The sequence below is a fragment of the Aquarana catesbeiana genome, linkage group LG02 (genome assembly GCF_042186555.1).
Source record: "Aquarana catesbeiana isolate 2022-GZ linkage group LG02, ASM4218655v1, whole genome shotgun sequence".
Lineage (NCBI taxonomy): Eukaryota > Metazoa > Chordata > Amphibia > Anura > Ranidae > Aquarana > Aquarana catesbeiana.
This window is the reverse complement of record NC_133325.1, coordinates 763,525,163-763,539,116: the sequence shown is the minus strand read 5'-3', so window position 1 is coordinate 763,539,116 and position 13,954 is coordinate 763,525,163. Positions and strand designations below refer to the sequence as shown.

The 13,954-nt window shown below is 42.5% G+C and overlaps 1 protein-coding gene across 3 annotated transcripts in view; it reads left to right on the top strand.

The window, feature by feature from the left end:
• The window catches only part of IGSF5 (immunoglobulin superfamily member 5), a 188,798-nt gene that overhangs the window by 134,295 nt on the left and 40,549 nt on the right, over nt 1-13,954 (top strand). For all 3 annotated transcript variants that reach the window (XR_012241801.1, XM_073617231.1, XM_073617230.1), the window contains exon 2: nt 6,341-6,433. Coding sequence is in view for 2 of the 3 variants with exons in the window: in XM_073617231.1 (XP_073473332.1) it covers nt 6,376-6,433 (58 nt within the window). In the remaining variant the exon portion in view is untranslated. The remainder of the gene's footprint in view (nt 1-6,340; nt 6,434-13,954) is intronic.

Below are 13,954 nucleotides of genomic sequence, written 5' to 3'. Positions count from 1 at the left end.
AGTCTGAGGTCCTGAGCACTCTGGAGAAGGTTTTCGTCCTGGATATCCCTGTGCTTGGCTGCATTCATCTTTCCCTCGATTACAACCAGTCGTCCTGTCCCTGCAGCTGAAAAACACCCCCACAGCATGATGCTGCCACCACCATACTTCACTGTTGGGACTGTACTGGACAGGTGATGAGCAGTGCCTGGTTTTCTCCACACATACCGCTTAGAATTAAGGCCAAAAAGTTCTATCTTGGTCTCATAAGACCAGAGAATCTTATTTCTCACCATCTTGGAGTCCTTCAAGTGTTTTTTAGCAAACTCCATGCGGGCTTTCATGTGTCTTGCACTGAGGAGGCTTCCGTTGGGCCACTCTGCCATAAAGCCCCGACTAGTGGAGGGCTGCAGTGATGGTTGACTTTCTACAACTTTCTCCCATCTCCCAACTGCATCTCTGGAGCTCAGCCACAGTGATCTTTGGGTTCTTTACCTCTCTCACCAAGGCTCTTCTCCCCCAATAGCTCAGTTTGGCCAGACGGCCAGCTATAGGAAGGGTTCTGGTCGTCCCAAACGTCTCCCATTTAAGGATTATGGAGGCCACTGTGCTCTTAGGAACCTTAAGTGCAGCAGAAATTTCTTTGTAACCTTGGCCAGATCTGTGCCTTGCCACAATTCTGTCTCTGAGCTCTTCAGGCAGTTCATTTGACCTCATGATTCTCATTTGCTCTGACATGCACTGTGAGCTGTAAGGTCTTATATAGACAGGTGTGTGGCTTTCCTAATCAAGTCCAATCAGTATAATCAAACACAGCTGGACTCAAATGAAGGTGTAGAACCATCTCAAGAATGATCAGAAGAAATGGACAGCACCTGAGTTAAATATATGAGTGTCACGGCAAAGGGTCTGAATACTTAGGACCATGTGATATTTCAGTTTTTCTTTTTAAATAAATCTGCAAAAATATCAACAATTCTGTGTTTTTCTGTCAATATGGGGTGCTGTGTGTACATTAATGAGGAAAAAAATGAACTTAAATGATTTTAGCAAATGGCTGCAATATAACAAAAAGTGAAAAATGTAAAGGGGTCTGAATACTTTCCGTCCCCACTGTATATATATATATATATATATATATATATATATATATATATATATATATATATATATATATATATATATAAATATAAATATATATATATATATATATATATATATATATATATATAATTTACAGTGCCTTGAAAAAGTATTCCCATTCCACATTTTGTCACATTGCAACCAAAAAACGTAACTGTATTTTAATGGGATTTTACGTGATAGACCAATACAAAGTGGCACATAATTGTGAAGTGAAAGGAAAATGATAAATGGTTTTCAAATTTCTTTTACAAATAAATATGTGAAAAGTGCAGTGTACATTTGTATTCAGCCCCCCTGAGTCAATACTTTGTAGAACCTCCTTTTACTGCAATTACAGCTGCAAGTCTTTTTTGGGATCTCTCTGCCAGATTTGCACATCTAGAGAGTGATATTTTTGCTCATTCTTCTTTGTAAAATATCTCAAGCTCTGTCAGATTGGATGGAGAGCATCTGTGAACAGCAATTTTCAAGTCTTCCCACAGATTCTCAATTGGATTTAGGTCTGGACTTTGACTGGGCCATTCTAACACATGAATATGCTTCGATCTAAACCATTCCATTGTAGCTCTGGCTGTATGTTTTGGGTCGTTGTCCTGCTGGAAGGTGAACCTCCGCCCCAGTCTCAAGTATTTTTCAGAACAGGTTTTCTTCTAAGATTGCCCTGTATTTGGCTCCATCCATCTTCCCATCAACTCTGACCAGCTTCCCTGCTGAAGAAATGCATCCCCTCAACATGATGCTGCCACCACCATGTTTCACAGTGGGGATGGTGTGTTAAGGGTGATGTGCAGTGTTAGTTTTCCACCACCGTAGCATTTTGCTTTTAGGCCAAAAAGTTCAATTTTGGTCTCATCTGACCAGAGCACCTTCTTCCACATGTTTGCTGTGTCCCCCACATGGCTTCTCACAAACTGCAAACGGGACTTCTAATGTCTTTCTTTCCACAATGGCTTTCTTCTTATCACTCTTCCATAAAGGCCAGATTTGTGGAGAGCACGACTAATAGTTGTCCTGTGGACAGATTCTCCCACCTGAGCTGTGGATCTCTGCAGCTCCTCCAGAGTTACCATGGGCCTCTTGGTTGCTTCTCTGATGAATGCTCTCCTTGCCCGGCCTGTCAGTTTAGATGGACGGCCATGTCTTGGTAGGTTTGCAGTTGTGCCATACTCTTTCCATTTTCAGATGATGGATTGAACAGTGCTCCGTGAGATGTTCAAAGCTTTGGATATTTTTTTATAACCTAACCCTGCTTTAAATTTTTTCACAACTTTATCCCTGACCTGTCTGATGTGTCCCTTGGCCTTCATGATGCTGTTTGTTCACTAAAGTTCTCTAACAAACCTCTGAGGGCTTCACAGAACAGCTGTATTTATACTGAGATTAAATTACACACAGGTGGACTTTATTTACTAATCAGGTGACTTCTGAAGGCAATTGGTTTCAGTAGATTTTAGTTAGGGGTATCAGAGGGGGCTGAATACAAATGCACGTCGCACTTTTTTGAAAAACATTTATCATTTTCCTTCTACTTCACAATTATGTGCCGCTTTGTGTTGGTCTATCACATAAAGTCCCAATAAAATAAATTTACGTTTTTAGTTGTAACATGACAAAATGTAGAAAATGTCACGGGGTATGAATACTTTTTCAAGGCACTGTATCTATCTATCTATCTATCTATCTATCTATCTATCTATCTATCTATCTATCTATCTATCTATCTATCTATCTATCTATCTATCTATCTATCTATCTATCTATCTTATATATATTTTTTTTTTTTGCAGCGGTAAAGTGGGGAATTGCAGTTTCAGCACCTTTACCACTGAATGTATGTAACGGCAATGGGTACTGGGGTATGCTAGCAGGAATCTATTTTTGTGTGGGGGGTCTATTGTTGCTGGGGTGGGGAGAAATTGTTGAGGGAGAGGTCTATTGTTGCTGGTTGCTGGAAAATCTGTTTTTGTTGCTGGGGGGTCTATTATTGCAGGGATGGATCTATTGTTGCTGGGCTGGATCTAATGTCGCTGGGTGGTATTTTGTAACGAGCGGTCCATTGTTGCTGGGGGGGATATAATGTTGTGTGGGGATCTATTGTCGCTGGGCTTGTTCTAGTGTTGCTGGGGTATCTATTATTGCTGGGGGATCTATTGTTGCTGGGGGTTTTATTGTTGCTGGGGCATCTATTGTTGCTGGGGTGAGGTTTATTGTTGCTGGGGGGATTTAGTGTTGCTGGGCATTTATTGTTGCTTGGGGTATCTATTGTTGCTGGGATGGGGTCTGTTATTGCTGGGGGTATCTAATATTTCTAGAGGATCTATTGTTGCTGGGGAGGTTATTTTGGCTAGAGGATATATTGTTGAGGGGAACTATTGTTGCTGGGGTGGGTCTAGTGTTGCTGGGGTATCTACCTGTATTTTTGCCGGGGGATCTGTTGTTGCTGGGGGATTTATTATTGCTGGGGAAATCTATTGTTGCTAGAGTGGGATTTATTGTTGCTGGCTGCAGAGGATCTATTTTACTGCTTTTCTTGTCATCATTAACAAATACCATACAAAATACTTAGCACCACAAAATACTTGGTTCTGTTGTCCTGTAGTCTGTAGTAAAACCTTGTGGACAGCCTTCCCAGAAGAGTTGAAGCTGTTATAGCTACAAAGGGTGGGCCAACTCAATATTGAACCCTACGGACTAAGACTGGGATACTTTTGAAGTATATAGTGTATATATAAAAGTAATAAAAAGTGAGACATTCTTCCTTCACTTATATTTTAAACCTGTGTACATTCATCCAGCAGGCTTCCCAAATATATCATATCATATTAAATGGAAGTTTCAATCAGAGACAGCCAGTCCAAAAGGAAGCAGCTTCTGCTAGTGCTCTGTAAGTCCTGTTTCATATATAGATATATAGATATGTATATATCTATATATAATAGATATATATATATATCTATATATACATAGATATATATATATATATATATCTATATATATATAGATATATATATATATCTATATATAGATATATATAGATATATATATTATATCTATATATAGATATATATATCTATATATATAAAGATATATATATATATCTAGATATATCTATATATATATATAGATATATATATCTATATATACTGTATATATCAAATCCAACCTAAGGGGTGAGGCACCATAAGTAGATGTTCTCTTTCATTTAAATCTTGATTCCTTCAAGACATTCATTGGGCAATTTGAATGACCGTTTCAGGCACCCCCACCCTTTCTCAAGTCCACAAGCATTTGGTATATATTTTCTCACATTTTCAATAATCAAAGAAAACTAGGAAAAGAAAAACCTGTGACCACCCCGACACTAAGTAACTGATAAAACAATCTATCTGCCTAAACATGGTACATTGTAATCACTTCCATGTACTTCAGGTATGTATGGGATTACAGAATACACAAATAATGAACAATTCTTGATAATCCACAAAGAATAAACATATGAACAAAGTTGAATAAACACCTAAATCCTTTATACGATTTTGCAAAAGAAAAAAAAAGATACAGGTCATAATCCCTATTTAAACCAGATGGGTACAGTGAGGACAATCGGTGAATCCATTATTTCTCTTTTTCTCAATACCAAAATTAATCCATTACAATGTATGTGAACTGGATGGTCTTTTTTCAACCAGATTGCCTGTGTAACTAAGTATCTTTTTTTTACTTCAGTGTAAGAACTAAACTCCTCATTTGCATTATTTTCTCCTAGTAAACTTCAAGGAGAAGTTCACCTTTAAAGTGGATGTAAACCAGAATTTTTGTGTGTGTGTGTCATAATGTAGAGTATAAAATGTCCTATTATTTGAGCCCAGTCTTGCCACAAAGAGTTAATCCAGCTCTCAGCAATCCTCTTTTTATTGTTCAGTGAGATATAACTTGACAAACAGAGAAAAACTTTGTCAAATCCTCCCACTTGCTGTGAGTGACAGGTGATTTACATCTCATGAACTAGCCCAAGACACAGGCATTATTTTTTAATTCCCACCCCCACTCCTTTCTTCAGCAGCTCTGCAAGGATTGGCTGTTCCACACCTCAGCATGATTTGGCATGCTGAAGTCATGTGGTTACTTTCCTGTCATTTCACTGGATGTTAGAGATCATAGCAGAAGTTCAGTGTAAGAAATACACAGGAGAAAATGAATATTGGCAAGGGGAGTGTAGAGGTGGGCGGGGAGTCTACTGACATCACGACTCCACCCACCGAGCTCCAGACAACAGACCCGCCCACAGAATCTGCAGTTTTTTGGGTCTCATAACAGACAGAGGGGAGACATTTGACAGGGAAAGATACATGCAGGAGGCATGTATATCCTTATAGATAACCCCTATGGCAGTAGTTTAGAAAGGATGACATTGGGTTTACATCCACTTTAAGGGAAAAAAATACACATATTTTTAGAAAAAAATAACACAAATGTATTATTTTTCCCCACAGGAGCCTACAAAGCATCTGCAATCAATAGATCGCAGATGTAACATCAGGCTCGCTCCTGCAGTCACGTCCTTCATCTTCTGTAGTGGCAGACAGGACTTGTAGTTTGTTCATACACAGATTACTTTGAATGAATGACACAGCTGTGCAGGGCTGTGTGGGGAAGCCCCCAACGGTTGCACTTATTATAAGTGTGACAGCAGCTGTGGGGGACTGGAACCCCCACCTGCTGTGATAGGGCACAGAGTAGGGGGGAGAAGGGTAGCTTAGGGAATGGGGGGATGGCTGAAACATGTTACAACCTAAATATGGGTGTAACATATTCCAAAGGTGAACTTATCCTTTTTTATTTGCACAGCTGCAATGAACATTTGCAGCATTTTGTGTAATACGATCATTTTCTATGATTGTCAGCACCATTTAGTGGCCATATTGCAGTAATTTTCCTGATTGAGGTATTTTAGGAAGAATCAGCATTGTGGCCACTACATGGCACCTACCACCATAGGAAATATTAATTTTACACAAAATACAGCGATTTTTTTTTGTTGCGGTTGTGCAACTGTTTGTCACATTTGTACAGCAATTGTTTTTATAAATAGAGGCCTTAGAAAAATGTGGGTAGAAAGGCGAATAAACAAAAACACACTAATATGACTATTGTACACCTGAATAGTGAACGTTATGAATCGCTCATCCTAGGTCTGCTCTGATTTGTGTTTTAGGTAGTGAATCGCATGGAAGCAAATTGCACAGTCAGATGGAAGGAAGCAGAAGGATCTGTGCGCTGATCATTGTCTTCCTGTGTTTCATGCAAGGTATTGTAAACATTATATATATACATATCTCATGAAGGTCCGTGAGGTTACAGCTTTATCACATAAACTGCAGCTACTACCAATCAGCAGAATATACAGTTGTATATATAGGAGTTGTAGTTCTGTTCCCACATAGCTTTTCCACTACGTTGTCACTGCTCCCCCTTCTATCTAAATAGCATTAACGCTGTGCATGTGTCAGTGCGCCCCCTTCTGTCTGCTCTGGGGACTGCTGTCGACCCACTGCAAGCCTGATATCCACGTTAGGTCCGCATGGGACAGTTTTGGTGTTTGTTGAAAAATGTGTGAATTTTGAGGTGATGCACTAATGAAACAGGGGGGGGTTTGTGTATTTTCATGAAATACTTCTTTAATATCCAACTTCGCCCCAAACTCTTTTTGTTTTGGACAGGGCAGAGGAAAGGTTAAACCTCTTTTGGGTTTTACTGCAGTCTCTGTCCCCATTTGCATTTAGTTGCTGGAGCCAGCTCTAAATACTGAGATTTTTTTTTGCAGGTGCAGTGTCCTTTCACATTCATGGTCTCTGGTGAAGTGTCTCCCTATATTGGTGGTTAGAGAAGAGGGACCTCTTACATTGGTCAATGATGAAGGGACTTTTAACATTGGATTCTTGGTATAGTCCCTCCTTATATTGGTGGCACTGGCGATTGGAGAAGTGCCCCCTTACATTGGTAGTCAGTGTAGTGCCCTTTCATGTTGATAGTCACTGGTGAAGTGCCACCTTTTATTGGGGGTCTGTGAAGAGGGGTCCTCTTACACATATGGTCAGTGGTGAAGGGACTCCTTACATTGGTGATTGGATGTGTAGTGCTCCCTTACAATAGTGGACATTGGGGAAAGTGCCCCCCCCAGAGTGGTGGTCAGTGTAGTGCCCTTTTATACTGATGGTCACAGGTGAAATGCCCCCTTATATTGGTGGTCAGCGAAGAAGGGTTCTCTTATAATGGTGGTCAGTGATGAAGGGACTCCTAACATTGCTGATTCTTGGTGTAGTCCCTCCTTGCATTGGTGGCCATTGGGGAAGTGCCCCCTTACATTGGTAGTCAGTGTAGTGCCCTTTCATTTTGATAGTCACTGGTGAAGTGCCACTTTTTATTGGTGGTCTGTGAAGAGGGGTCCTCTTACATAGGTGGTCAGTGGTGAAAGGACTCTTTACATTGTTGATTGGTGGTGTACTGCCCTTTCATACTGATGGTCACTGGGGAAGTACCTATATTGGTGGTTAGCAAAGAAGGGTCCTCTTACAATGGTGGTCAGTGATAAAGTAACTCCTTACATTGGTGATTAGTGGTGTAGTCCCCCTTTCACATCGGTGGTCATTGGGAAAGTGCCCCCTGACATTGGTGGTCATTAAAGAAGGGTCCTCTTACAATGGTGGTCAGTGATGAAGGAACTCCTTACATTGATGATAAGTGGTGTAGTACTCTCTTATATTGATAGTCTTGATAGTCTTTGGGAAAGTACCCCTCATATTGGTGGTCAGTGATGAAGGATCCCCTCTCATTGGTGGCCAGTAGTGAAGGGGCCCCTTACATTGGTGGTCAATACAAGCTCAGCTTAATAGATCATTGGTGTCAACAAATATTTATCCAAGAGAAGAGGGGCTTCCCTCATCCCAGGCCATTGCCTTTGATTGCTCTTGATGATATCAATGCCGGATCTAGCCATCAAACAGAAGATCCATCTGCCCAGGACTACATGCATGCCAGCTGGTTATTTCAAGCTCACGGGCATCAAGCAAGAGGTTCTGGGAACATGCCCAAGATCTAGTCATGTCTCTGATCTGCGTGTAGCAAGGTCCCAGGCCTCCTTTGATCTGATGAGATTCTCCAGGGACAGCTGACATCCCAAACTTTTTTGGGGGAGAGAGTGTTAGAGCCAGGACACCCTTAGGCAGTTGCAAGCTTAATTGTCAGACTCCGCAACTTCAATAGGAGGACAGCCATACAGGGAAAGGCATCCAGCAAGACACTCAATATCTGCATGTGCAGGAGTGTTGTCTCCTATGGCAACAGTCTTTAACAGTTCCAAACACAAGGCTCTACAGTTCCTTCACTTTCACTACAACCACTGCTTATAGTTCTTCAGCACACTGAGCTCCCAGTCTCTCACTAGACCCACTGATTCACTGTCACTGAATCCCTTGAGCTCCTTCAATCTTCACAGTGGTATATGCCTCAAGCGCCACCCCCGCTTCTCTGCTGGGTCTCTAACTTTGCACTTTGGATACCTCTCAAGCTTCAACCACGCTGGCCTGCTCGGTTGCTAGCTTGACACACAAGGCTGCTCTGCAAGCATCACCTCGGCTGGCTGGGGCCCTTTCTTGATTCCCACTGACGTTTCCAGATTCTTCACCATCCCTGGTTGGTGAGAATACTGCTCTAGTACTTGCTTCAGTTACTCATAGTGGTCCCTGGTAATAAGGCGGATAGTCCCTTACTGGCGACAGCTTCCCCTCTACCTCCGACCACAACAGGTTCTCTGGCCGGCAGAACCGTCACTGTTGGTTGGACTGCAAGCCGCAATCCCAACCCTGCACTGCTCTCTTGCTTCTGGATAGGCCCTCATACAGCCTAGCAGCCAGATGTGCCCAGGGTGGGCCCAATCTCCAGCCTAGCAGCCCAGGCAATACAACACACATCCACCCAGACAGACGTCCAGGTGGCACAGAACACAGATCACCTGACTCCACCCGAATATATAGGTTCTCTCAGCAGGCCAAGGGATTCAAGAAAACCCCTGCCCATTGGCTGAGACACCCCACATACCCATGGGTTGCCCTTTTCATATCTAATACCACCAAGTACCCGGCCACCTAGTGGTAGAAGAGAAAAGTGCAACAAGGCCAAACTTAGGGAGAAATCAATAGATCTCTAATAATCAACCAGGATAACTACTCCTGGAAAGCAAATTTGTGAGGAGCAACCCTACCTAAACTCCACATGCCACATGTGTGCACAAAGGACTTAATCCTCCCATTGCCTCACCCTTGGTATATCAATGCCTGAGTCTTTACACCTGCTGTGGCCATTATAAAGGATTTCAATATTATCTATTGATTTTATGGTGAATGCAAACATAGGAGCTGCAACACATAAATGTGGACAGAATCACACAAACCTTCCAGAACCTCACAGAAACTGAGTAAGGTTAGGTTCACACCAGAAAGTGGTGCGAGAAACCTACGACCCACGCACATTTCCCACACTGCATTTAAAACACACTGTAGTTGGGATCTGCAGTGGGTGTCAATGTTAATGTCACCCCAAACGCAGGTCACAAATGCAGTGCGCTTACCTCCACCGGATTGCATGGTACCATGTGATTTGGTTGCAGTGCAAATCGCACAGCGCTGAATTGCAAGTGAATCAAACAGGAATGCGCTGCGTGGTCCCGTGCGATTCATAGTGTGAACCGAGCCTTAGCCCGGGTTCACACGAGCTGCGGGAATAAAGCCGTGCGAGTTCAGCTGAACTCGCACGATTTCACTCCCACATGTCAGTCCCGATTTCGGCCGCAATTTCAGAGACATCTGTGCAGGTTTCTGCACAGATGTCAATGTAAATTGCAGCCCGAAATCGCAAAAAGGAGTACAGAAACAACGTTTTGAAATCGGTGCGGTGCCGCAAATGAATCATCGTACCGATTAGTACAATTTTAAAAAAAAAATGCACATATTTTTTTTTACCTGCAAAAAAATATATTTTTTAAAAAGGTGAACTTATACTTTAACCCCTTGGTGCTGGTGCCTCCCGGCTCTCACTTTAAGACCAGGCCTTTTTCTGACATTTGTTGCTTACAAGTTGAAATCAGTATTTGTTGCTAGAAAATGACTTAGAAACCCCAAACATTATATATATATATATATATATATATATATATATATATATATATATATATATATTTTTTAGCAGGGACCCCAGGAAATAAAATGGCAGTTATTTTACGTCACAATGTATTTGTGCAGCAGTCTTCCAAAGCCAAGTGGGGGATATCTTGCCTTCACTCGGCTTCCTGCCCAGCCACCGATCGGACCGCACCGCTTCTGGGTTTACCGACGAAAGCCCCCAGGAAGCGGCGGAAGGAGGCACCTCTCCTGCTGCCTAGAAAAGTGATCTTGTGGTGAATCCGCCACTGAGACCAGTTTTGTATGAAATACGGCCACTAGCTGTAAATAAAGATACCAGGGTTATGGCAGCTAGCTCCTCCCATAACCCCGGTATTTAACATCAAAGTAATGGTGTACATTTACAGTTAAGCAGTTAAGTGATTAAGGGATTTCAGATGCCAGGATGCGGGGCGGGGTTTAAGATCATGTGACTGCCGGGATTGGCTGTCACCTGGTCAGAAAGCTCTCGATCACAAGTAGCAGGAGGAAGGAGCTTTCCATTAGCTCCAGGCACAGCTGTATTTACAGTCTTCACAGTGCTAAAGCAGAATTCCACCCAAAAGTGGAACTTCAGCTTTAAGCACTCCTCGCCCCCTTACATTTTTTTTTTTGGGGGGGCGGGTACCTAGTTTTGACAGGTACCCAGCTCCCACTCCTGCTGCCTAGGCGACTCATCCTCTCCCCCCTCCCTCCCTGCAATCTTCTGGGACATGTCACAGGTCCCAGAAGATTGCCTGCCCACTGAAAAGGTGCAGCGCGACTGGCACATGTGCAGTGCGCACCCGGCTGTGAAGTCACAAACTGTAACTGCCTGGTTCTCACACTTGCAATGCCGGCACCACAGAGAGGAGAGGGAGAGGGAGAGGAAGGAGGCTTCAGGGGCGGCCGCATCGCTGGACCGTGGGACAGGTGAGTGTGTGTTTATTAAAAGTCAGCAGCTATACTTTTTGTAGCTGCTGACTTTTAAGAAACTTAAAAATGACTGGAACTCCACCCTCCAAGAGGCCTCATATTTGCGTACTGTCAGCACCAAAAGGTTAATAAGAGCTTCCATCATCCCTCATTCTTAGAAAGAAAAACAGGTGCATCTTGGGAGCCCAGACTCCATTTTAAGAACTGAGGGAGAGGAAACCACCAGCCATGATTCCTGCAGCACATGTTGGTGGACTAAACCTATATCCCCTACAACAGTGATCATCAACTCTGTCCTCAGGGCCCACTAACAGGCCAGGTTTTACGTATTACCTTGGGGAGATGCAGACTAGAATACTGCAATCACCGAGTAGCAAATGATGTGATGACCTGTGATGTATTTTTAGTTATCTTGCAAACCTGGCCTGTTAGTGGCCTACATCGCTGGTGAGCAGGGACATATTGCCATCTGCAACATTAATTATTTAATTGTGTTTTTGTATGTTTTAAGCATTGATTGTAAGTATTTCTCATCTGTTTTTCCCAATAGTTTCACCCACTCTGTTTTTTTTAATAAAGATTCAAGATTAAACACAGGGAAGAGTGTAGCGAGGACAGAACATTATGGAAAGGAGCTCCTAGAGATGGAGAATCAAAGACATCAGGGTCTAGGTCAACCCACCAAGCTCCACCAATATCACATAAAATAGCACTGATTAGTGACCAAATATATGAATTGGTTGGACCTTTGATGATAGTTCTCAGATGAGAGAAAAAGAAAGGGATGATGTAAAAGATTTTATTTGAAAAACTGGATGTTAAAAGAGCTAGTGTGTCTTAAAAAGTGTGACTACCATTAATTTCCATAGGTGATTTCACAATACCTGAGGAACTCTTGGCAGCAACATAACTGGGGAATACAATACCTATTTGGTTGTGTGCCTTTTATTATTTCTACCGTGACTGTGATAAATTAGGACCACTCACAGGTCTGCTCTCGTTCCCCTCTAGGAAATAGAAACTTGACAGTGTGACATTGGGCTAAACGACAAACCTTCAACAGTGAAAAATACAGAAAGGCAAAATGAGAATTTCATATTAGATGAAAAAAAATCACTGAAGTCCAGGCATTTGTCCATGCAGAAATAAATCAACAAAATGCGATAGAAGCCCTTTGGCGAGTCTATCAACTCTGAGATGGATAACGCATCACAAACTATGAGATATGCAGCAATTACTGGGCAATTTCCAGCAATTATAAATTGTTATGAGTATTGTGTACAGAACTGGAGGTGTACATTGCATAATTAAAAGACCATGCAATCAGAAACTGCAGTATCAGGGACATGATGCTGATGATTAGATGTTATTCGTAATAAAAGAGATCAGAGACATGAAAACGTATCCAAGCTCATTTAACACAGCCACCTTGGAGACAGCATATAAGGTGTTCCTACGATGGTATTTTGACCTGGCCCGCATTGCCCATTCCAATCCATCCTACAGTGACCGCTGCTTCCGGGTTGTGGCCATCGGGGTGATTTTGTCCATATATGGTGGAAGTGTCCTAGACTAACTGGCTTCTGGTCCCATGTATTCGGCCTCCTATTCACGTTATTTCATCTGCCCATACCAAAAGAAGCCAAGTTTGGCTTTCTCTCTCTTTCTCCCTTTTACCATGCTCAGGTCCCACAAGTACAGGTGAATTCTCTAGGTTCAATAGCGACTACAAGTGTGGCCTTCCTCACTTAGGCTGCATGGGAATGAAGTCCTGTACCCACTGCTGTGACTGCTGGCCGGAAAGGGAGCTTGTCTATGCTCCAGGCAATGGTAGAGAATAACTAGACCCACCAGGGCACATCCCGCCAGGCCACACTGGACCCTGCCAGGCCACACCCCCAACTAGTTTTACTCCACCCACATGAGCTTACTCATGGGGGCTGAGACTGCCATTCACTATCATACTGCAGGTTTTGACTTGACGTGCGGCTTCCGGGATACCTAGTCACTCTCTACCATTGCCTGGAGCATAGATGAGCTCCCTTCCCGGCTTTCACTCACAGCAGTGGGCACAGGACTTCATTCCCATACCCTGAGCAGGTCACACACATATCCTTCCTTCTGCATTTCATGGAAAGAGCAACTTCTTATTCCCTATATACCTTACAACGGGAAGTGACCTAGCTCCTAAAGCTGACACACCACCATCCACAGGTAACCCTACAAAAACCACAAATTAACCCATGCAGTAAAATATCATAGTTCCTGTCCACATGTGTGCTAAAAAAAAAGCAAAAACAATGTTATCTATCTTTTGTAAGCTACTAGTCTCATTGTTCCACCATGTATTAGAGCTGAACAAGAGCAGATATGCTTGAAGTCAAGCTTGTGTGACAGCCATGGCTTCCTCCATAGATGCAGTGAAGAAATGAATGTAGATATGAAGTAACAGAAGTATGAAATCTACACAATCACCAGGTGAAAACAGAGGGGAAAAAAATCTGAAAATTCTAAGGCAAGCTAAAATATAGTACATTATTGTTTTTAGATTTAGATACACTTCAGTGATGGGCTCATGGTGCTGCCAAACTCTTGATGCCACAGATAGAAGAGAAGAGAGTGTAGTAACAAGGACATTGTGCTGCTGACCCACAGATGCTAAATATGTATACCATTCCAAGTAAAATGTCACAGCTGTA